Genomic DNA, 20579 nt, shown 5'->3' with positions numbered 1-20579 from the left:
GGTTGGCTAATGGTTTGGTTTTCAATTCCCTTCGGGTCCAGGTAGCGGCCTTAGGTGCCTTAAGGGGGCAGGTTTCACAGTCTGTCGCTGGCAGTTCACCCAGATATTTCACGGTTCCTCAAGGGAGTCAAACATTTACGTCCGCCCGTTATGTCCAGATTGGAGCTTCAACCTGGTGCTTCGTGTGCTTTGCCGAGCCCCCTTTGAGCCTTTACGCAGGGCTCTAATTAAGGATTTGACCTTGAAGACCGTTTTCCTGGTAGCCATTTGTTGATGGTTTTCAGAGTTGCAGGCTTTGTCGTGTCTGGATCACTTCCTCAGGATTTACAATGATAGAGTTTCGCTGCGCACGGTTCCTTCTTTTGTTCCCAAAGTGGTGTCTGCCTTTCATGTCAATCAGGCAGTGGATCTGCCAGGATTCCCGCAGTGGTCCAGGGATTCCCCTCAGGAGAAGGAGCGTCATCTTTTGGATGTGCGTCGCACTCTTTTGCGCTATTTGGAGGTTACCAATGACTTCAGGCGGTCAGACCATCTGTTTCTCTTGTTCGGTGGACCTAAGAAAGGTGACAAGACTTCTAAGGTGACTCTTTCGCGCTGGATTAAGGAGACTATCTGCTCTGCCCAGGCTACCTCCTAGGCTGAGTGTCAGCTTCTGTCGCACAGGAAATCTGCAGGGCGGCGGTTTGGTCCTCCCTTCACACTTTCACCAAACATTATCGTTTGGATGTTAGGGCGCAAGATGAATTGTCCTTCGGTGAGAGTGTTCTGAGCGCGGGTCTTTCAGATTCCCGCCCAGTGTAGGGTGGCTGGGGTACATCCCACTGGTCTGGACTGATCTGGGTATGTTCAGGAAAGGAAAAGTGGTTCTTACCTGCTAATTTTCTTTCCTATAATACCACAGATCAGTCCAGAGGCCCACGCCCATTTCAGATTCCGAAAGACTGCCTTGAGAGGTGATATTTTTCCGGAAGAAAGAAATTTGTTCTATTGCAGATGCTCTTGCAGGAGCAGGTTCCGAGGTGGTCTAGTGGTTTTTTGTTTTCTCCGTTACGGGCAAGGGGTTAGCTGTTGTGTTTTTGGGTTCCAACCCCCTTCGCCCTTTAGTAAGGTTAGTTGTTTGGGCTTGGGTACAGGCCAATACTGAGGCACTGCAGGTTGCACTCTCGGTTATGTAGCAGTGCCCAAAGTGTTTGTTCTCTGTCTCCATCTGCTGGTAGGGATGCACAACCCACTGGTCTGGACTGATCTGTGGTATTACAGGAACGGAAATTAGCAGGTAAGAACCAATTTTCCTATCTATGCAGAGGGGAAGAAATCCAAGGAAATAATGTAGATGGGTGTGGCGAGAAAAGCAGACAGAACAGGAAGAGGAGGTATTAAAATATCCACTGCTGAAGGAAAGAGAACTGGGCTAGTCTGGGAGAGGGAGATTATAAATCCAAAAATAAATAGAGGAAAACAAAGAGAAAAAAAAAGGACACCAGAGAGTGGGGAACAAAGAAAATGGGAGAATGGCAGAGCAAAATTGATGCTGAACCTAAAAATCGAGCCAGATACACCAAAGCTGGAAATAGTTTATTAAATTTCTCAATCAAAACATACTTTTTTTCATAAAACTCATACTTTTAAAGCAGCACACAATTGTAGACAGGGTTCTCCCCCACTCTCCCCTCCAATTTCTCTACGTTTCCCAGATCCACATTTCTAACTAGCTGTTCTGTTTTGATGTGGCTGTAATTTGCAGTAAGCAGCTTAGTGGAGCCATGCTGTAGTATTACTGCATGTTTTTCCTACTCCCTGCTCCACAGACCTGTGCTGTAAGATTATGGCCAGCACGAGAGGCGGACACCCATAATGTGGCAGTAGTTTTCTGAAATGCTTACTCAATCCTCAATGAGAGTGTTCAGTCTCTCGCTACCTGTTTCAGCAGCTGTAATAATAATTTTGGGAGGGAAAAAAAGCATTGCAGCTGTACAAATACCTCATCGGCTGCCTAGCACTCCGCTTCATTCTAGCAACGACTGTCAAAATAATAAAGCCTGTGACTATAGAAAAGGGGGTTTTGTGGTCCTGTGGCGGCCAGTGGCCAGTACCAATTAATGTAGACCTGCCATGGATGGTGTAGGTTTATGCATACTTTAAAAAAAACAAAATGGAAGTACAGCATTTTAGTAGCCATGTATTCCTGAAAAAAAACTGGATTCTTTGCATGTTGTGGCAGCTTTTACTGAGCCTCTATATGAAATTCTTCAACGATGTTAATGTCCAGGAGCTTTAGAAACTGCACGGATCTCATTTCCACATGTAAGCAGGGGACTTCAACTGAAAATGAAAGCTGTCATCATAGCTAGATTGATCATAAAGCAAGACTGAGGATTGGTGGGGTTATTATGTGACAGCGCTCTGAACCCAATAGAAGGGGGGCCGGTTCCAAGCTGCCCTTAGCAGGAACTTAGGCTACCAGTGGCTGCAACAGAGCTGTGGTTTCAACTTGGCAGCTGAAGGAACTCTGAACGAGTTGGGCCCTGCTGGCAGCTTAGAGCTCCCATAGGGCTCCCAACATTGTCTAAGAGCCCTGATCACTGCCCTCCCCGGGTACTCCTCCCAACCAAAAAAGTTCATCGGCCTAATCAAAAGTCATCTTGCTTATTTCCTGGCTGTATTGCTTCCTATTTTGATGTTAGGCCTAGGTCTGTTTTCTTGTTTGTTCTAGTTTGCTTCTTATGGATTGTTTGGGGTTTTGTTTGTTTTTTTTGGGGGGGGGACTCGTGAACATATTAATCTTTTAAAATGGCCACACCCTCATTTTTCAGATTTTCCTCCCTGTGCTATGTTCATACTTTACATATAATCAGTGTGATTGATAAAAAGAAATTTGATGAGGATCAACTGAGCAGCATCCTAAATTGCTTAGATTATTCATGGTAGGAGAGACTAAATAAGAAGAAATATTAAAAAGAAACACTAATGTTTGCCCCATCATGAGCTACAGATCTGAACTGAAGAGAGGGATGTTGGTCATGTTTTCTTTTGACTGTGGAGTAAAAAAATTAAAATGATGCTAGCATTGCTGCTTTAATAACTATTTCTGTTTGTTAACCATCTTTATTTATTTATTTATTTATTTGAGGTTCTTTATATACCGCCATTCGTTTAGTAACATCATGTCGGTTCACATTTAACAAAATTTTAGCAGCAGCGCTAGAACAGGTAGCAATTAGCAGCAGTGCTTTACAATTTATGTTCAACTTAAGAAAAGACCATTAGGATATTATAACAACGCTAAGTTTCTAACAACGCTGAGAAAGAGCGAAGGAAAAGTTGATACATGGCAATGCAAGCAGGGAGGGGGTGTCTGGGGGAAACTGAATTTGAAGGAAAAAGATATTTACATTAGATTAATACATAGAGTAAATGCATGAAGTACAATATATAACTAGGCGTCAAATTTAAAAGGAGATAAAAGGAGTGTCTTAGGTAACTCAGAAGGATAAGGCATATTTACAAAAAGATTAGTCTCAGGTAAAAGCATGTGGGGATTTGTTGGATATGAGGTTGGGTATTTTATGTAAAGGCTTTTAAGAATAACCATGTTTTGAGTTTCTGTTTGTTATCCTTTTCACCCTATCCACGCGCACCCAGTTAATCCGGACTGCACCGGTTATCTGCAAGGACGTCGTTCTGCCCTACTCTCCATGGCACATGGGCCCACTGTGGAGAGGGCGGTTAAGGATTTTCAGCAGCTAGGGGAGTCCGAACAATTAAAGCAGACAAATGTTAGAGAGGAATAGAAAAGAATTATGGAATGCACTTTGGGAAGCAGGAGTACCCTCTAAGGTGCTGTGGGACTTTTACCAAAGGAAGGAGGCAGGCCAGAAAAGGTAGCCCCCCCCCCCCCCCGTATCATCTCTAGATAAATCAGCTCTGTATCTAAACTTCTGCCCCACCCTCAGAATTGGATTGGAAAACAGCAACTCCCCGGGATTGACAGTCAAGCCAAACCCTTGTGCAAATATCCAAAACTGATCAGAGATCACATGTCCTGCTGAAACTTTTCTGGGGTAGGGATAATATTCAGAGAACTTTCACCCTAGTGGACACAAGGGCACAGGCTACATTAATTCATGGAAATTCAAAACGCTTTCATGGCGATTCAGTTTTAAGTAGTGGACTAAGTGGGAGGTCAACCCCTGCCGTGTGGGTGAAAGTGTAGGTGCAAACAAATCTTAGGCCTAGATTTATCATTTTGCTATATTTATGGCAAACCCAACGCCCGCGTTAGAAAAAGGGGGCCAGGTAGAGGGTATAGTTTACAAATCTACTTTTCTTTCAACTCTCAGTGCTCCAAATAATACCCAATCATCACAGGTGATCTACTGTGCTGTTTGTACCAGAGACGGTGTATCTAAAACTGCTCCCCAAGCCTTCCCCACCCCGAGATTTAAGTCCACCCTATTATAGTGCTATAAATAATAGCAAAGTGACCCCACTCTCTCTCATATCCCTGAACCGCAAAATGCAGTAACAGCGTTTCCGCTCCTATCGTGGCCACAACACGGGAGAAATAGGTGTAATTATTTCCAGCAAAACATTATCGCATGCATTAACTGCCAAACATTATCATAAACTCCACCCTAACTCCTCCCACATGAATAACGAATGCCTAATTTGCATATTAACATGTTGCGATAATTATTGCGTGCATTAAGTCCCTATGGTAAAATGATAAATGGCGCTATTAGTGTCTGCGTACACCAGCATTGATGATGGTAACCTTATATGAGACCACAGTGAGACGAATTCACCCAAGTTTATAAAACTGTCTTACATCGAACAGGGTGATGGTACGGTTTTAGCTGTTGTCAGGCCTTGTATTCACCACTTTTGAAAATGAAGCCATTCTGCAGCATTTCATTGTTTATTCATTTTTGTCATGCTTCAAAATTGTTTTAATTCTTTGAATTTTTTTTTTTTTTTTTAAATATACCTCTTCCCAACCCAGGTTACTGAAACAGAGGTTTTAAGCAGGCTTGACCCGAGTCAGGACAGGTTTGCATCACTGAGAGCCGTGACCTATTTAGGAATTCAAGAAGAAACGTTTGACTCCCAGGGTAAGAAAATGACACTTTGGGGAGGGTTTTACCAAAATACCTCTTTTTGGCTTGCAGCCTTGTCCAGTCTGGGCTCAGAACTGGAGGCCCATGCTTGTATTTTATCTTAATTATCTATGTGATTTTTTTTCAGAAATCTGCTTAGCCTCTCAACTAACTGTGCTTCCATAGCAAGACTATGGAAAATAAATACTTACGGCTCATACTCTGTGTAGAACATTCTAAAATCAAATCCCTCTACTTTTGAAGCCGTCCAGGATTGTCTTGTGTGGTGGGGGTGGAAAGGTGTTTGTTGTCTTTTAGGAATCCCTGTAGTGTAAGCGCTCTCCTTGCATTCACTCTAGAAGCGGAGGTCTTCCAGAGGAAGCTGGACGAAACCACCACCCTGCTGCAAGACCTTCAGGAGGCTCAGAATGAACGCCTGAGCACCAGACCTCCTCCCAATATGATTTGTCTTCTGGGTCCCTCTTTTAGAGAGATACAACTAGGTGAGTACGTTTTGAGCACACCCCCTGAAAATCATGTGCTCCATTTTTATCGATTTGTCTTTATTTTACTTTAACTTTAGAACTGCGAGTTAGGTGTTTTCTCAAATTTTACAAAACCTCATGGCAAAACTATTCTTAACCATGTTGCCAGTTTGGAGGTGATCTGGGCTGATTCTGGTACATAAGGGCCACAAAATACTGAATTTTTTTATTTTTAAACTTAAATAATTTGCATACAGCATTAAGATCTTAAGATGGATCTCGCATTGCGGGCTCTTTCCTGCAGAGAGCCTTTTCTAATGGTTACGAAGGATTATGGACAAGACTCGTACAGTGCCTTTATTTTACTGAAAGTGGTTACAACCTTATTTGAATCAGGCTGTCTGTTTGCCTTTATTCAGCAGGAATAATCTTTGGCATAATACAGTTTCCTAGCAGGTGGATAGATGGATCCAGAACCAGTGGGTTGTGCACCTCTACCAGCAGATGGAGACATCATCCTGCCAGTATTCTCTGTCTCCAGCAGATGGTGGATATGCATCTCCCTATTGGGGATTGCTTCAGATTTTAGAAGGAGAATTAAAAAAAAACAAAACAAAAAAAGCCCCTCACTCCTGCGGTAATACCAGATGGTCCCTCTCCCAGTTGAGAATTCCTGAGGTGATTTCTGTGGTCCCTCATATGTGTGCCTTGATCCAGTAGCTGGTTTTTCAGCCGGCGTGGACTTAGCTGATTGTATAGCTTAAAGGCAGCGGGTGCAGGAAGCCGAGTGCAGCGGTGATGGCAGATGCCCTCTCCCCTCCGCAGCCTGGAAGGGCTGAGCTCAGGTAAGTTTAAAAAAGCAAAAACAAAGATAAGATACCTTACAGAGACAGCGAAGGAGTGTTGTTCAGGGATTCCCCTTCTCCCAAGTTCGATGCGTCATTGTCCTGCCTCAAGGGAAGCTCGGGGACAGGGGCAGCCTGCTGGGTTGAGCAGCCTCTTTTGGCTAGGCCCCCAATCCGAGGCTTTTCCACTGCGCGCTGCAATGCTGTTTTCGTGCGCTTTTGCCTATGCGTTCAGCTGCCCCCCGTACGCAGGAGTAGTCTGGGTATATTTCATTTGTTTGGAGTGGATGAAGAGGAAGGAGAAATTTTGTTTTTACCTGATAATTTCCTTGAGTCAAGTCAGACCAGTCCAGAACCTCCCCTGTACTGCCAACTTTGCACAAATCTTCAGGCACATTGCGGGATTACAAATTAAATGTGCAGTATGTTACACTGCAGGTGAGTGCTTTAATTAGTGTACATACTATTTCTTCTTCCTAGTTGCTTCATTTATGTTTGGAAGCCCTCTGATTAAAAAATTTAAAAAAAAGCTCCAAAATTTCTCTTTTTGAATTATTTGTCCACAGTTAGCTTGTTGCAAATAATACTGGCAGGCTGAGGTCAGCCCAGATGCATATAAGGGGTAAAGTTAGCGACCCTAATGTTCTGTTTCCATTTGCTGGTCAGTGGGCATAATCCATTCATCTGGACTGGTCTGACTGGATTCAAGGAAAGGACATTATCAGGTGAGAATTAATTTCTCCTTGTCCCTGTTTATTTCTTCATTATTTATCATTTAACTTACTTGTTCAGTCGGTTTACTTATACGGATGTTTGGGGTCACTGGCCCTCTCCTCTGGAATGCTGTCATTGCCATGGTTTGCTTGGCCTTTAATGTCTAACAGTGCGTATTGTGCCCTGTGATCGGGCACATTATGAGATAATTATCAGTTTCAGAGCGGTTTAAAATGGGGCAGAGCATGTGGAATTTTAGTTAGGCCTTGCCAGCGTAAGTTGTTATAGCTACTTGATAGGTAATTTTTCTGTATCATGTAGAATTGGGGGGTTTTTTTGTTAAACTTTAGTATTTTATGCATGTATTTGGTAAATTGCCCAGAGTTGTGGATGGAACAGAATATAAATTTTTTAAATAAATAAATGTTGCATGTCATTTTGAATACAAGAGACACAGTTCTGTGTTTGGTATAGCCATGAAGACACTGGCCACCACAAAAGGGCAGTTAACCCTTTCCAGAGGGTTAAAAAATAAAGTAAGATGAAGCCTGTAAAATTTTAGGTACTGATTTAATGTTTCTTATACAGAGGAACATGCTGCAGTTTTTCATGTTTATTTTCCTTTAAATTTGGGACAGTGCAACCATAGGCCGACTGTTTCTTTCTTCTTGTTTGCTATCTTTGTTGTATATCTCCATTTCATACAAGGTGGTACATTTCTCAGTTGTCATACTGAAGGGTGTGGTGTTTTGTTGTTTTTTTTTAACAATAGTTCCTGCTCAGGACAACATCTGACAATGATGCAGGTGGCATGAGCCAACAATCTACAGTGTCACTGCTAACTAGGAGAAATCAGAGGAGCAGCTTTAGCTATCCTCCCCTTCCATGGGTTACAATTCATAAAGAGGTTGTACAATAACAAATTAAGAGCCCTGTTTACTAAATGTTTTTACCCTAAATGCAAAAACTGGAGAAACCCTCTAGCAAATAGACCCATAAATGGACGACGTGTGTGTGTGTGTGTGTGTAAAAGATGACATGCTCAGCTGCAGTGTGTTTATTTCTAGCTGAGAAAGTGACCAGTAATCTAAAGGAACTGGCGCAGCAAGTGACTCCCGGCGACATAGTCAGCATCCATGGAATTCGGAAAGCAATGGGGATTTCCATTCCTACCCCAGCAACGGACGACAGCATCGTGGATTTAACCCCCAGTGAGTACGGCTGTGAATTAATACTTTAAATAGCTGCTTAGTGAAACAAAAGGGAAAAGCAAATAACCTTCATGTTTCTGAGTGGATAGCTCTAGCATCCAGCTAGGTGGTGATCTCCATGGGTGAATTATTCCTGCAGGCCACTCCTGCTACATGTCCTACGTGGAGAAGGCAGAAATCTTGAATAAGATGCGAACTGCACCTCACACAGAGCTGCTCACATAGACCTAGGAAATGCTGACAAGCACACACCGGGGGGAGAGGGAACATGGCTCTTACCCAAACAAATGTCTGTGTTATGTGAGAAGCCAAGGGGCGCACGTTACTGAGTTCTTAAAACAAATATCCTAATCTTTATTTATACCAAAGGAAATCATCAACAATACGATTAATTTTGGCGGCTGTGTCTCTCTGCCTTGTGGGAACTTCTGTAGTGCAGAAGCAGTAATGTGAGCAGGGCTAGCACAGACCAAGAGTGTAATGTGTGCCTTTGCACAGACTGGCAAAGAGCAGAAGCAATCACAGCACAACAGGTCCCGATAGCTACACCAATTGAAATTAAATCAGTGTCTTCACATCTGCTCTTGTACAGATAAATAGCCGTACCACGTTCTGCTTTTCACCATGGTGGCTTTTTTTTTTTTTTTTTTTGCTCTGTGCCTTTTTTAAATGGTTTGACTGACTTGGTGTCTGCACATCTGACAAAGACACAGCTCTGTGCTGTTTGTGAACAAACTTACGTTTCCCCCCCAGAAACGGCGAACATAGAAAAGTTATAGCTTCAAATTCATGGACTCTTCTCTTCCCTCTGCCAGAAGTAGTCAGTTGAGAAAGAATTAAAAAAACCAAACAAACGAAAAAAAACAACCCCTAGTATTACACTGTGTAATAATACTAAAAGGTAAAAGAAATTATCCAATCTTAACCATTAAATAACGTGCCCACCAAAAGCCCAACCCCACCTATAAAATCTTCCCTCCTACCAATACCCGCACTACAAGCGTAATGCGTCATTAGTATTATTCCACCTGCACAGATTCCCCAGCGGTATTGGGGTATTTATAGATCGTACCTGCTGCTGTTGCTTTGTAAAAGAATGGCATTGCTTGTTTCTAGTGAGGAAGGGCGAGGGATGGGGTTGGGAAGAGAATGAGATAAGGAATATGTGAGTGAGAAGGAAGGGAAGAGGAGACAAAATGATAGGTGGAAGGATGGTGGAGAGAGAGATGGAAAGTTTGGATGGGAGTGAGAGGAGGACTGAAATGGGATGATGGAGGAATGAGAGAGGGTTAGATAGGTGATACACAAAAGAATGAGAATTATGCAAAGGGGGAGAGCTGGAGAAAGGAGAAAAGAAAGAAATAAAATATTTACATTGAAAATAAAGTTACCCTTTCCTTTCCCTAACAACATGCTATTCCCTCCCTCTCTCAGTTCTGGCTTACCTGTATCCTTGGATTATGTGACTTTGGAAAGTTCCAGCTGTATTGTCTGACATTTGCAGTGTTGTGCTCTTGTTAGCTTTGTTCCTGTAATTTTGGGTGGGGAGCAGTGTGCATACTGTAACGTTTGCTTCTTTCCCTGAAGCCCATAATCCAAACCTGGACTGCCTGTGTATTACAGAGCTGCTTCTTAGGGGTAGCACAGTCACCCGCTGCTGCCGCTCCCTGCTTGCTCACTCCTGCCCTCCTCGTGCCTTTCTGCCATGCTTGGAACCATAAAGTAGGCTGACACAGCTCTGCCTCCCCCCCCCCCTTCTGGGCCTGGCACACGGTGGTTCATAGTCCTGGGATTTCTGTTTCACTGAGCAGGTCTGTTAGTAAGGCATGGCGGAGGTAGGAGGGTTGGGCGAGGAGGAATATCATCTGCACTGGTGTTGGTTTAGGGGGAAGAATGGGCACCAAATTTTGCAGCTGCCCAGGACAGACAAACCTTGTACTGGTCCCGACCTTGAATTGTCACTCATAGAGCCTTGGTAAAGTGAATTTGCCTGACGGAATTGTTCCTAGATTTTCTGCTTTTCCTGACGCTAAGCAGGGCTTAATTAGCCATGCCATGTGGGTGACATCATTCGGTAGCATCAAACGGACCTATCTCTTCTAGCTAGTACTGAGCATGTGCGAGGTTTGTGGTTCTCTGAAATAAATGTCAGAGGCAACATTTAGAGAGAAGCTTTTTATTTAAATGCTATAAAACAATATAATAAGGCATTATGGAAAGAGAGAGACTTGCAGAGTGCTATACAAAGACGGACATAAAACTCCCTCTCTCAAATTATTTTACTGGCAACAATGCATTATATAGAATGTACAGATATACATTTTCAACCCCTAAACTAGGTTACATAATTGTCAAAATTTCTACGATTGCCTTTCTACTATAAAGTAATCTGAATGGCTCTGTTTCCATGCTAATTAATCCTTGCCTTGTATGCTAGTAGGCCTGCAACTAACTACATTGCTAGTAAGAACTTATTGAGCCCTGAAGCCCAGTTCTTTTTGATAATACATCAATTTCCATTTAACCTGCAGTGTCAGTTTGTCTAGCAAAAGTAAAGCACAAAAATGAAGCAGAGATATTCAGTATATTAGCAATTCTTACAATAAAAAAAAGCTTAGATCAAGAATACTGACTTCTTGTGTGACGTCAAAGTGTTTCACTGTCTTTTCACTACTCTTTATTACAAGTTATGCCTATTATAGGGTCTATGAGCAACATAACACGAAAATTCCTGCATAGGTGAGAGCGTATGGCTTTAAGTGGAAAAGATTTTCTGCTAGGACAAGCAGGATGGTAGTCTCACACATGGGTGACATCATCAGATGGAGCCCGGCACGGAAAATTTCTATCAAAGTTTCTAGAACTTTGACTAGCACACTGAGCTTGCTCAGCATGCCACAATCCACACTGGGTCCCTCTTCAGTCTCTTTTTTTTCCGTGAAGCTGACATCTCAAGGTCATGGAGCTCGCACTCTTTTTCTGGAAAAAGAATCCATTGTCGGCTCTTTTTTGCCTTGTTCCTCTCTGTTCCCCCTGCCCTTAGTCCTGTGGTACGGTAAGTTCTCTTTTCGCGGTCGGTTCCTCATAACAGTGACCTTCGGGGCCCACAGGCCATCATCCATTCGCTGGCCTTGTTTTTGTCATGGCGTCATCGGATTTTCGTGGGTACCCTCGGACTGTGTCCATCACAGATCCGCACGACATGTGTATCCTATGCCTGGGGGCATCCCACGACATTCAGGAGTGCTGGCTGTCAAGGGCCAGTGGGCCTACCTCGATAAGATGGAGAAGCTGTTTAGCCCTAAGAGGTCTGAGCCTTCGACGTTGGCGCCCATGTCTTTGACACCGAAGGATCGTGGGGAACCAATGGCACCGATCCTCACCCTTCCCCGATGACCCCGGAGGAGAGGTGAGCTGGGGATCGAGCCTCTTTGGTCTCTTCTAAATTGCGGATGTCTGGATCTTCACCTTCCACCTTGGTGCTGGAGAAAGACCGAGCCGAGCACTGAGGGAATTTGAGAAAGCATAGACATCTGGCACTGGTTTTTACCGTGATGCCCCCTGAAGCATCCCTGAGGCAAGGAGGTTATTCCCTCCATCGATGCTGGGGCTACGGGATGGTCCCCACCGATTATGGTGTTGGGTACTGACTTCCCTTGAGACTCCAAGGAAGTTTGTGCCACCCCTCCTCTGGTGCAGCCAGTTCTCTGCAACCTTCGAGGAGGAGCTGGAGTGCAGGGTGCAGTTTGCGGTGGATCGAGCCCTGTGGGGCATCAAGCTCATGCCTCCGCCAGCATAGGTGGCCACAGCCTCCCTGCTGGAGCGCCTCTATATTCTTCTCGGCGTCCTTCCTACTCAGCCCGATGCGGTCCTCATTCATGGCTCCTTCGAGGCCAGCGACGACACTGCGCTTTCCCGCTCCTCGGCCAGCTCTACCAGAGTTGCCTGTGGGTCCATTAGGGCCGTCTGTGCTTGTGATGCCTAGACCTCGGGGCAGGCCCGAGCCTTGGTTCCTGGTTCAGTTCATTGAGGACAAGGCCCCTTATGACCCCTGGGGTGATGACATCTCCAATTCCTCAGAGGATTCAAAGGGCTTTCCCTCGGGCCTGTCTCCCCCCAGAAAAATGGTGGCGATCCCCACCTGAGGACTTAACCTTTGCTGGTTTTGTGCGGGCCATAGCAAAAGCCATTCCATTCCAGCTGATGACAGAGGATGACGTTAGGCAAAAGATGCTGGAGGTTCTCCCGTTTGTGGATGCTCCGAAGGAGTTTGTGGTCGTTCTGATCCATAACATCTTCAAGGAGTTGCTCCTGAGGATTAAGGAATACTCCTTCATGGTTCCTGCTGTAAATAGAAAGGCGGATGGGGTGTAACTGGTCCAACATGCCATTGGTTTTGAGAAGCTTCAGCTCCCCCACCAGTTCGTGGTCTTTGAGTCCGTGCCAAAAAAGGCCAAGCACTCCCAGACCCATGCCTCAGCTCCCCCAGGGAGAGAGCATAGGGCACTAGATGCGTTGGGTAGGAAGGCTTTTCAGGGCATCATGCTGATAGCCCAGATCGCCTCCTACCAACTCTATATGACTCAGTACTCCTGTAATCTCTGGAAGCAGCTTCAGGAGGTGGCTGACTGTCTGCCCCAACAGCAGCAGCAGGACACTCTGTTGGCGGTTGTGCATCAGGGCCTTGAATGCGTGAAGCATGAGGTACACTCTACATAAGATATCTTTGAGATGGCAGCAAGAGTTGCGGCTGCTGGGATTGGCGCCTGTAGGATGGCTTGGCTCCGAGCCTCAGACTTCTGGCCAGAGGTGCAGGAGAGACTCGCTGACTTACCATGTAGTGGCAAATCATTTTGGCGATAAGGTATGGGGCGCAGTGGCTCAGTTGTGAGACCACCATGGAACCCTCCAGCATCTTTCTACCAGTACCTCTGACCTGCCATATTCGGCCAGGAGGTCAGGGTAGAAAGGACCGCGACAATCATTCTGCTGTCAGCAGAAGTATTACCCGCCTGCGTCTCGCCCCCGCCAACAGAAGGGGAGCTCTCGGAGTAGTTCCAGGCAGCAATGAGCACCCAAGCTACAGCCAGCTCCCCAACCAAGCCCAGCTACAGGGTTTTGGTTGGTGGGGAGGGAACAGGAGCCAGTCACCCATCCCCATGCCATGGGTCCCACTCATCAGAGGTTGGCTATGATTCTGTGTGGATCGATGGCCAGAAATCACCTCACACCAGTGGGTTCTGTCTATCATGCAGCAGGGCTACCGGCTGAATCTGTTGGGTGTTCCGCCAGATTCTCCTCTGAGCCATTTTTGGAGGCTATCAGTGTGTCAGGAGACCCTCTTGGAGGAGCTCACCATCCTAGTATCAGCCAGGGCAGTCAAGCCTGTCCGTCCATCCCCCCCCCCCCCCCCCCCTCCCCAGGACAGTTGGGACGGGGGTTCTACTCCCAGTATTTTCTGATTCAAAAGAAAACTGGGTGCCTCATCCCATCCTGCATCTGAGGGCCTTGAACCTCTCTTACAAAAAGGGCACCGGCTATGCTCCCTCGATTTCAAAGATGACTATAACCACATAGGGATCTTCTGAAGCCACAGGAAGTATCTCCAATTTGTGATGGGAGAACTCCACTTACAGTACAGGATGTTACCGTTCGGTTTGGCCTCCACACCACGGGTCTTTACCAAGTGTCTGGCTGTGGTGGGGGCACATCTGTGCAGGTTGGGAATGCAGGACTTCCCCTACCTGAACAATCGGCTACTCAAAAGCGCTACCCAGGTGGGGGCGATGCTTTCCCTGGACTTAACCATCCAGGTGCTGGAGTCTTTGGGGTTTGTTATCAACTACTTGAAGTCTCATCTGAGCCCGTCTATGGAGCTGGACTTCATCTGGGCCCTGCTGGTCACGACACAAGTGAAGGCCTTTCTACCCTACAGCAGGGCACTGCTCTAGCATCCCTCGCGGGAATAGTGCAGCAGAGCCAGTGGGTCTCTACCAGGCAAATGTTGCGGCTGCTTGGGCACATGGCCGCTACCATCCATGTTACTTCCCTTGCCTGCTTGCATAGGCGCAGGGCCCAATGGACTGTGAGGTCTCGGTGGCATCAGGCCACTCAGAGCCTTGGGGTTCACATCCAGAGTACACAGTCTCTCTGGAACCCTCTGTCCTGGTGGGGGACACTCTCCAACCTGGAGCAAGGGATGCTGTTTCAGCCCCCCACCCCCCGTGCAGGTTATGCTCATCACAGATGGGGAGCCCATGTAGAGTGGCTCCACACTCAAGGTCTGTGGTCCGCCCAGGAAGCTCAATACCAGATCAGCTTTCTGGAGCTCCATGCAATTAGGTATGCCTCCTGGGCTTTCTGGAATCGGTTGGATGGCAAGATGGTCCTGATCCAGACTGACAACCAGGTTGTGATGTGGTATATCAAAAAGCAGGGGAGCACGAGATCGTTCGTCCTGTTGCCAGGAGGCAGTTCAGATCTGGTCCTGGGCCTTGTCCCAAGGGATGGTGCTCCAAGCCATGTACTTGGCCGGAACGGACAACGTGTTAGTGGACCAGCTCAGTCGAACATTCCATCCCCACGAGTGGTCCCTGAACCAGTCTGTGGTGAACCGGATCTTCCATCTCTGGGGCCCCCGGACATGGATCTGTTCGCATCCCCCTGCAACAGCAAGGTGGCTCAGTTCTGCTCTCTGTATCGAGCGGACGGTGTCCCAGCCTTGGACGGCTTTGCCCGCAACTGGGGCCAGGGCCTTCTGTATGCATATCCTCCAATCCCGCTGGTGATGAAGACTCTCTTGAAGCTGCACCAGGACCGGGAAATCATGATCCTGGTGGCCCCACATTGGCCACGGCAGTTCTGGTTCCTGCTCTTGCGGGATCTCTACCTCCAGGAACCAATCAGCTTGGAGATTTTCCCGGATTTCATCACTCAGGATCAGGGCAGGCTACGGCATCCCAGCTTCAGGACCCTGTCTCTTATGGCTTGGATATTGCAAGGTTGATCCTGCGGCCCTGTGACCTCTCATAAGATGTCTCTTGGGGCCTGGTGGCTTCCAGCAATCCTTCCACTAGGAAGTCTTATGGACTAAAGTGGAAGAGGTTCTTAATGTGGTGTGAGAAGCATGGCCTAGATCCCTTTTCTTGCTCTAGTCACAAGCTGTCGTGGTACATCTGGGCACCAACGACATAGGAAAATGTGGGAGGAAGGTTCTGGAAGCCAAATTTAGGCTCTTAGGTAGAAAGCTTAAATCCAGAACCTCCAGGGTAGCATTCTCTGAAATGCTCCCTGTTCCACGCGCAGGTCACCAGAGGCAGGCAGAGCTCCGGAGTCTCAATGCGTGGATGAGACGATGGTGCAGGGAAGAGGGATTCAGTTTTGTTAGGAACTGGGGAACCTTTTGGGAAGGGGGGAGTCTCTTCTGAAGGGATGGGCTCCACCTTAACCAGGGTGGAACCAGACTGCTGGCGCTAACCTTTATAAAGGAAATAGAGCAGCTTTTAAACTAGAACAAAGGGGAAAGCCAACAGTTGCTCAGCAGTGCATGGTTCGGAGGGAGGTATCTTCAAAGGAACTAATGATGCATTAGAATTAGGGCATCCCGACAGTGAGGTTCCAATAATAAAAGTAGTCCAAGTGCCTGTAACTAAAAACTCACCTGAGCTAAAAAAAAAATCAAACTTATCCCTATCAATTAAAAAGCAGAATGAAAATACAAACAAAAAACAAACTTTGAAATGTTTGTATGCTAATGCCAGAAGTCTAAGAAGTAAGATGGGAGAATTAGAGTGTATAGCAGTGAATGATGACAGACTTAATTGGCATCTCAGAGACATGGTGGAAGGAGGACAACCAATGGGACAGTGCTATACCAGGGTACAAATTATATCACAATGACAGAGAGGAGCACCCGGGAGGAGGTGTGGTGCTTTATGTCCGGGATGGCATAGAGTCCAACAGGATAAACATCCTGCACGAGACTAAATGCAGTGTGCTGCAGCAGTCAAAAAAGCAAACAGAATGTTGGAAATTATTAGAAAGGGAATGGTGAATAAAACGGAAAATGTCATAATGCCTCTGTATCGCTCCATGGTGAGACCGCACCTTGAATACTGTGTACAATTCTGGTCGCCGCATCTCAAAAAAGATATAATTGCGATGGAGAAGGTACAGAGAAGGGCGACCAAAATGATAAAGAGAATGGAACAGCTCCCCTAGGATGAAAGACTAAAGAGGTTAGGGCTGTTCAGCTTGGAGAAGAGATGGTTGAGGGGGGATATGATAGAGGTCTTTAAGATCATGAGAGGTCTTGTACGAGTAGATGTGACTCAGTTATTTACACTTTGGAATAATAGAAGGACTAGGGGGCATTCCATGAAGTTAGCAAGTAGCACATTTAAGACTAATCGGAGAAAATTCTTTTTCACTCAATGCACAATAAAGCTCTGGAATTTGTATCATGCTCTTTTGTTGTCTGTCTGAATGACAGTGTTACACAGATGTACCTTTTATATGTCATTGGATATATAATAGTAGAATTGTTCCTTTAATTTGCACCATTATGGTCTTTTGTGTACATCACTTCAGCCATTTCTCTTTACTTTGCAGATCTTCAAGAAACTGGAAAAGAGAGCAGCATTGTGGGAGGAGAATGTGCTGTTAGAACTTAGGTGGCTTACATTTTGTTTATATTTAATCTTTTTATAATCTTATTTAAGACCATACCGAAATGGACTCTTTAGAAATCTCATTCTTCTGTGTATTCACTTAATGTTTATGCATTTTTTTTAATCTTGTGCAGAAAATACTTTTGTAGCATGAAAGTGAATATATTATTTATATTCATTAAACATTTTGTCATTTAAGATACAGTTCAGCTGTATTCGGAATCTACATGAATTTATACAAAACACATGGATCAGTTGGTTTTTTGCCATCATACCATATGTCACTGACGCCACTCTTCAGAATTAGAAAAGGTACAGAGAAGGGCAACCAAAATTATAAAAGGGATGGAATGAATCCTCGATGCTGAAGAGATTAGGGTTCTTCACTTTGGAGAAGATATGACTGAGGGAAGATATAATAGAGATCTATAAAATAATTAGTGGAATGGAATGAGTGCATGCAAATCAGTTGTTTACTCTTTCAAAAAGTACAAATACTAGGGGACATGTAATGAAGTTACTAGGTCATGCATTTAAAAAAATAGAAGAAAATATATTTTTTACTCAGCACACAATTAAGCTCTGGAATTTATTGCCAGAGGACATAGTGAAAGCCGTTAACTAATTTTAAAAAAGGTTTGGACAAGTTCCTGGAAGAAAGTCCATAAACCATTATTAAGGTGGACTTGGGGAAATCCACTGCTTTTCCCTGGGATAAGTAGCATGGAATCTGTTTGCCTTTTGGGATCCTGCCAGATACCGGATTGCCCATTGTTGGAAACTGGATACCCTTCATGGACCTTTGGTCTGATCCAGTATGGCAAATCTTATGTTCAAGAAATGGAAAGAGGCTTCAACTGAAGAAAATAGGAAAAAGCATAAGCACTGGCAAGTTAGATGCAAAACACTGGGGGAAAGAATATGACTAGAAGCTGACCGTAACTTTTTCAAATACATTTGAAGCAGAAGTCTGTGAGGGAGTCATTTGGACTTTTAGATGATTGAGGGATTAAAGGGACTCTTAGGGAAGATAAGGCCATGGCAGAAAGACTAAATGTATTCTTTGGTTCAGTGTTTACTGAGGAGGATGTTGGGGAGATACCCTTGCCAGAAATGAACCAAATCGCAGTGAATCTGGATGCTATAATAGGGGATACCAACAAACTAAAGAGTAGCAAACCACCTGGGCCAGATGGCATACACCCCAGTGTTCTAAAAGAACTCAAAAATTAAATTGTAGATCTATTACTAGTAATTTGTAATCTATTGTTAAAATTGTCTAGTGTACCTGAAGATTGGGGAGTGAAAATATAATGCAGATCTTTAAAAAAAGGGCTCTAGGGATGATCCGGGAAACTATAGACCAGTGAGCCTGACTTGTTTGGAGGAAGTTAAACAGTTGAGTGCTCCAGGGATAAGTACTGGGACTATTAATTTTTAATATAAATGATTTGTAAAAGGGCGTAAGTGAGGTGATGAAACTTGCAGGGGCAAAATTATTCAGTTGTAAAATTACAAGCAGATTTTGAGAAATTGTAGTTCGACTTTGCAAGACTAGGCATTCACATGGCAGATGAAATTTAATATGGGCAAGTGCAAAATGATATACATAGGGAAAAATAATCCAAACTGTAGTTTCACGATATTGGGTTTCATATTGGGATTCACCACTCAGGAAAAGGATTTAGGCATCATGAACAATACTTTGAAATCTCAGCTCAGAGGGTGGTAGTCAGAAAAGCAGTCTTTGGAATTATTAGGCAGAATAAAACAATGTTATAATACTCTTTCATTCCATGGGCAGACTATACCTAGAGTACTGGGTATGATTCTGGCTGCTGAATCTCAAAAAAAGAAAGATATAGTTGTACTGGAGAAGGTACAGAGAAGGCTGACCAAAGTGGTAAAGGGGATGGACCAGCTCCCCTATTAAGAAAGTCTAAAGAGATTAGGGCTGTTCAGCTTGGAGAAGAAACAGCTGAAGGGGGATATGATAGAGGTCTATAAAACCATGAATGATGTAGAATGGGTAAATGTGAATCAGTTGTTCACACTTTTTTTGCTCAACACACAATTAGGCTGTGGAATTCATTGCTGGAGGATGTAGGAAAGACAGTTGTTAAACCTGGATTTAAGAAAGGTTTGGACAAGTTTTTAGAGGAAAGGTCCATAAACAGTTATCCAGGAAGACGTGGGGAAAGCCACTGCTTATCCCTGGGTGTTAGCAGCTTGGAATCTATCTACGATTTGGGATCCTGCCAGATACTTGTGACCTGGATGGCCCACTGTTGGAAATAGGATATAAGGCTTGATGGAGGCAATTCTTATGTTCTAAAAAGGGCTATGCTTAAAGGGCGGGAGGGGGTATAAGTTGCTGGCAGATGTAAGAAGGGGAGGACCTTCTTTATAAGTGTTGAGATTGGGATAAGCTGGGTCAGTTTTGTTTTTGACAAGTTGTCTTACTAGACATTTAATAATCCCAATATTCGGATACATACTAGACATTTACTTTAAAAAGTAATGGTAATACCATCCCTTCTCTACAGTTGCAAGTGTTGGATGACTTATAGAAGACACCTAATTATCTAGAATCAATGCAGGTGGCACATATGTCTGATATATACGTGCCAAAAATGCTCTATGCCCAACTTGCTTAGGGTGGCATAGCTAGGAGGCTAAAAGAAAAAGCTTTAAAAATACACAAGGCAAACATTTGTAGGCGGTAACTTGTATCATCCAATTAGAAATGGCATCACCTTGAGGAGGGCGAGTTTGCTTACATTAAAAGGGGTTCTCTGTAAGCAGCAGGATGAATTAGCTATGACATCAGTGACATTATCCACGTCATAGCTAATTCAGCCCTGCTTGATAGCAGAGAAAGCCATATTGGGCTGGAGGCATAAAAACAGCAGAAAGGAAAGATGGCCAACTGCTGTGATGCCACTGTGGTTCCTTTCCCTGGAATCTCATGTGCAATGACTGCAGCTCAAGAACAGATTTTTTCATTCACTTGAGATTAGTTAATTGCTTTGGAAGAAGCTCATGCTCAGGATAGTGTCTCTTATTTTGCATATTCTGTAAGCAAGTTTAGGGGTGCAGGGACCTGTCTACTACATGACTTTTCCAGCCCCTACCCCCCCCCCCCCTTCACTTCACAATCCTAAGCTCAGGAAAAAGATATGTTCTCCTCAGAAATAGATGTATTTATCAGATTTGGCAGGCTATAGCATTTAGAAAATAACCATTCCTGTCTCTAACATCATGGCCACTAACTACTAGTTATCTCTAAAGAAAGTTCTATACCGGGGTGGTTACCAACATGCCATAAACCTTAGCCTGCTTAATATGTTAATACTTATGGCTAACTTACTTCCTCCTAGTTCCAACTTCAGGCAATATCCCTCTGTTCACCTCTGAAGCGTACACTGGCTGGAGATTTGGAGAATGTGGCAGGGAAGGAGACTTGCTTCCTGGATTTGGTGCTGGTAGCAGTCAAGGAAGGAGACTTGCTACTGGCTCTGGTACTTGCGGGGCTGGTTAGAGCTTGCTCTTGCCCCTC

At 44.7% G+C, this 20579-nt stretch overlaps 1 protein-coding gene across 2 annotated transcripts in view; it reads left to right on the top strand.

The window, feature by feature from the left end:
• The window catches only part of BRD7 (bromodomain containing 7), a 101924-nt gene extending 84700 nt beyond the window's left edge, over nt 1–17224 (top strand). For both annotated transcript variants that reach the window (XM_029608519.1, XM_029608518.1), the window contains exons 13-16: nt 5003–5111; nt 5456–5599; nt 8208–8351; nt 16962–17224. In XM_029608519.1, coding sequence (XP_029464379.1) covers nt 5003–5111; nt 5456–5599; nt 8208–8351; nt 16962–17023 — 459 coding nt within the window. In that variant the 3' untranslated portion in view covers nt 17024–17224. The remainder of the gene's footprint in view (nt 1–5002; nt 5112–5455; nt 5600–8207; nt 8352–16961) is intronic.
• The last annotated feature ends 3355 nt before the right edge of the window (nt 17225–20579 follow it).

Source organism: Rhinatrema bivittatum, chromosome 7, assembly GCF_901001135.1.
Source record: "Rhinatrema bivittatum chromosome 7, aRhiBiv1.1, whole genome shotgun sequence".
Lineage (NCBI taxonomy): Eukaryota > Metazoa > Chordata > Amphibia > Gymnophiona > Rhinatrematidae > Rhinatrema > Rhinatrema bivittatum.
Note: the sequence above shows the minus strand (reverse complement) of the source record. Positions and strands in the feature narration are given on the sequence as shown.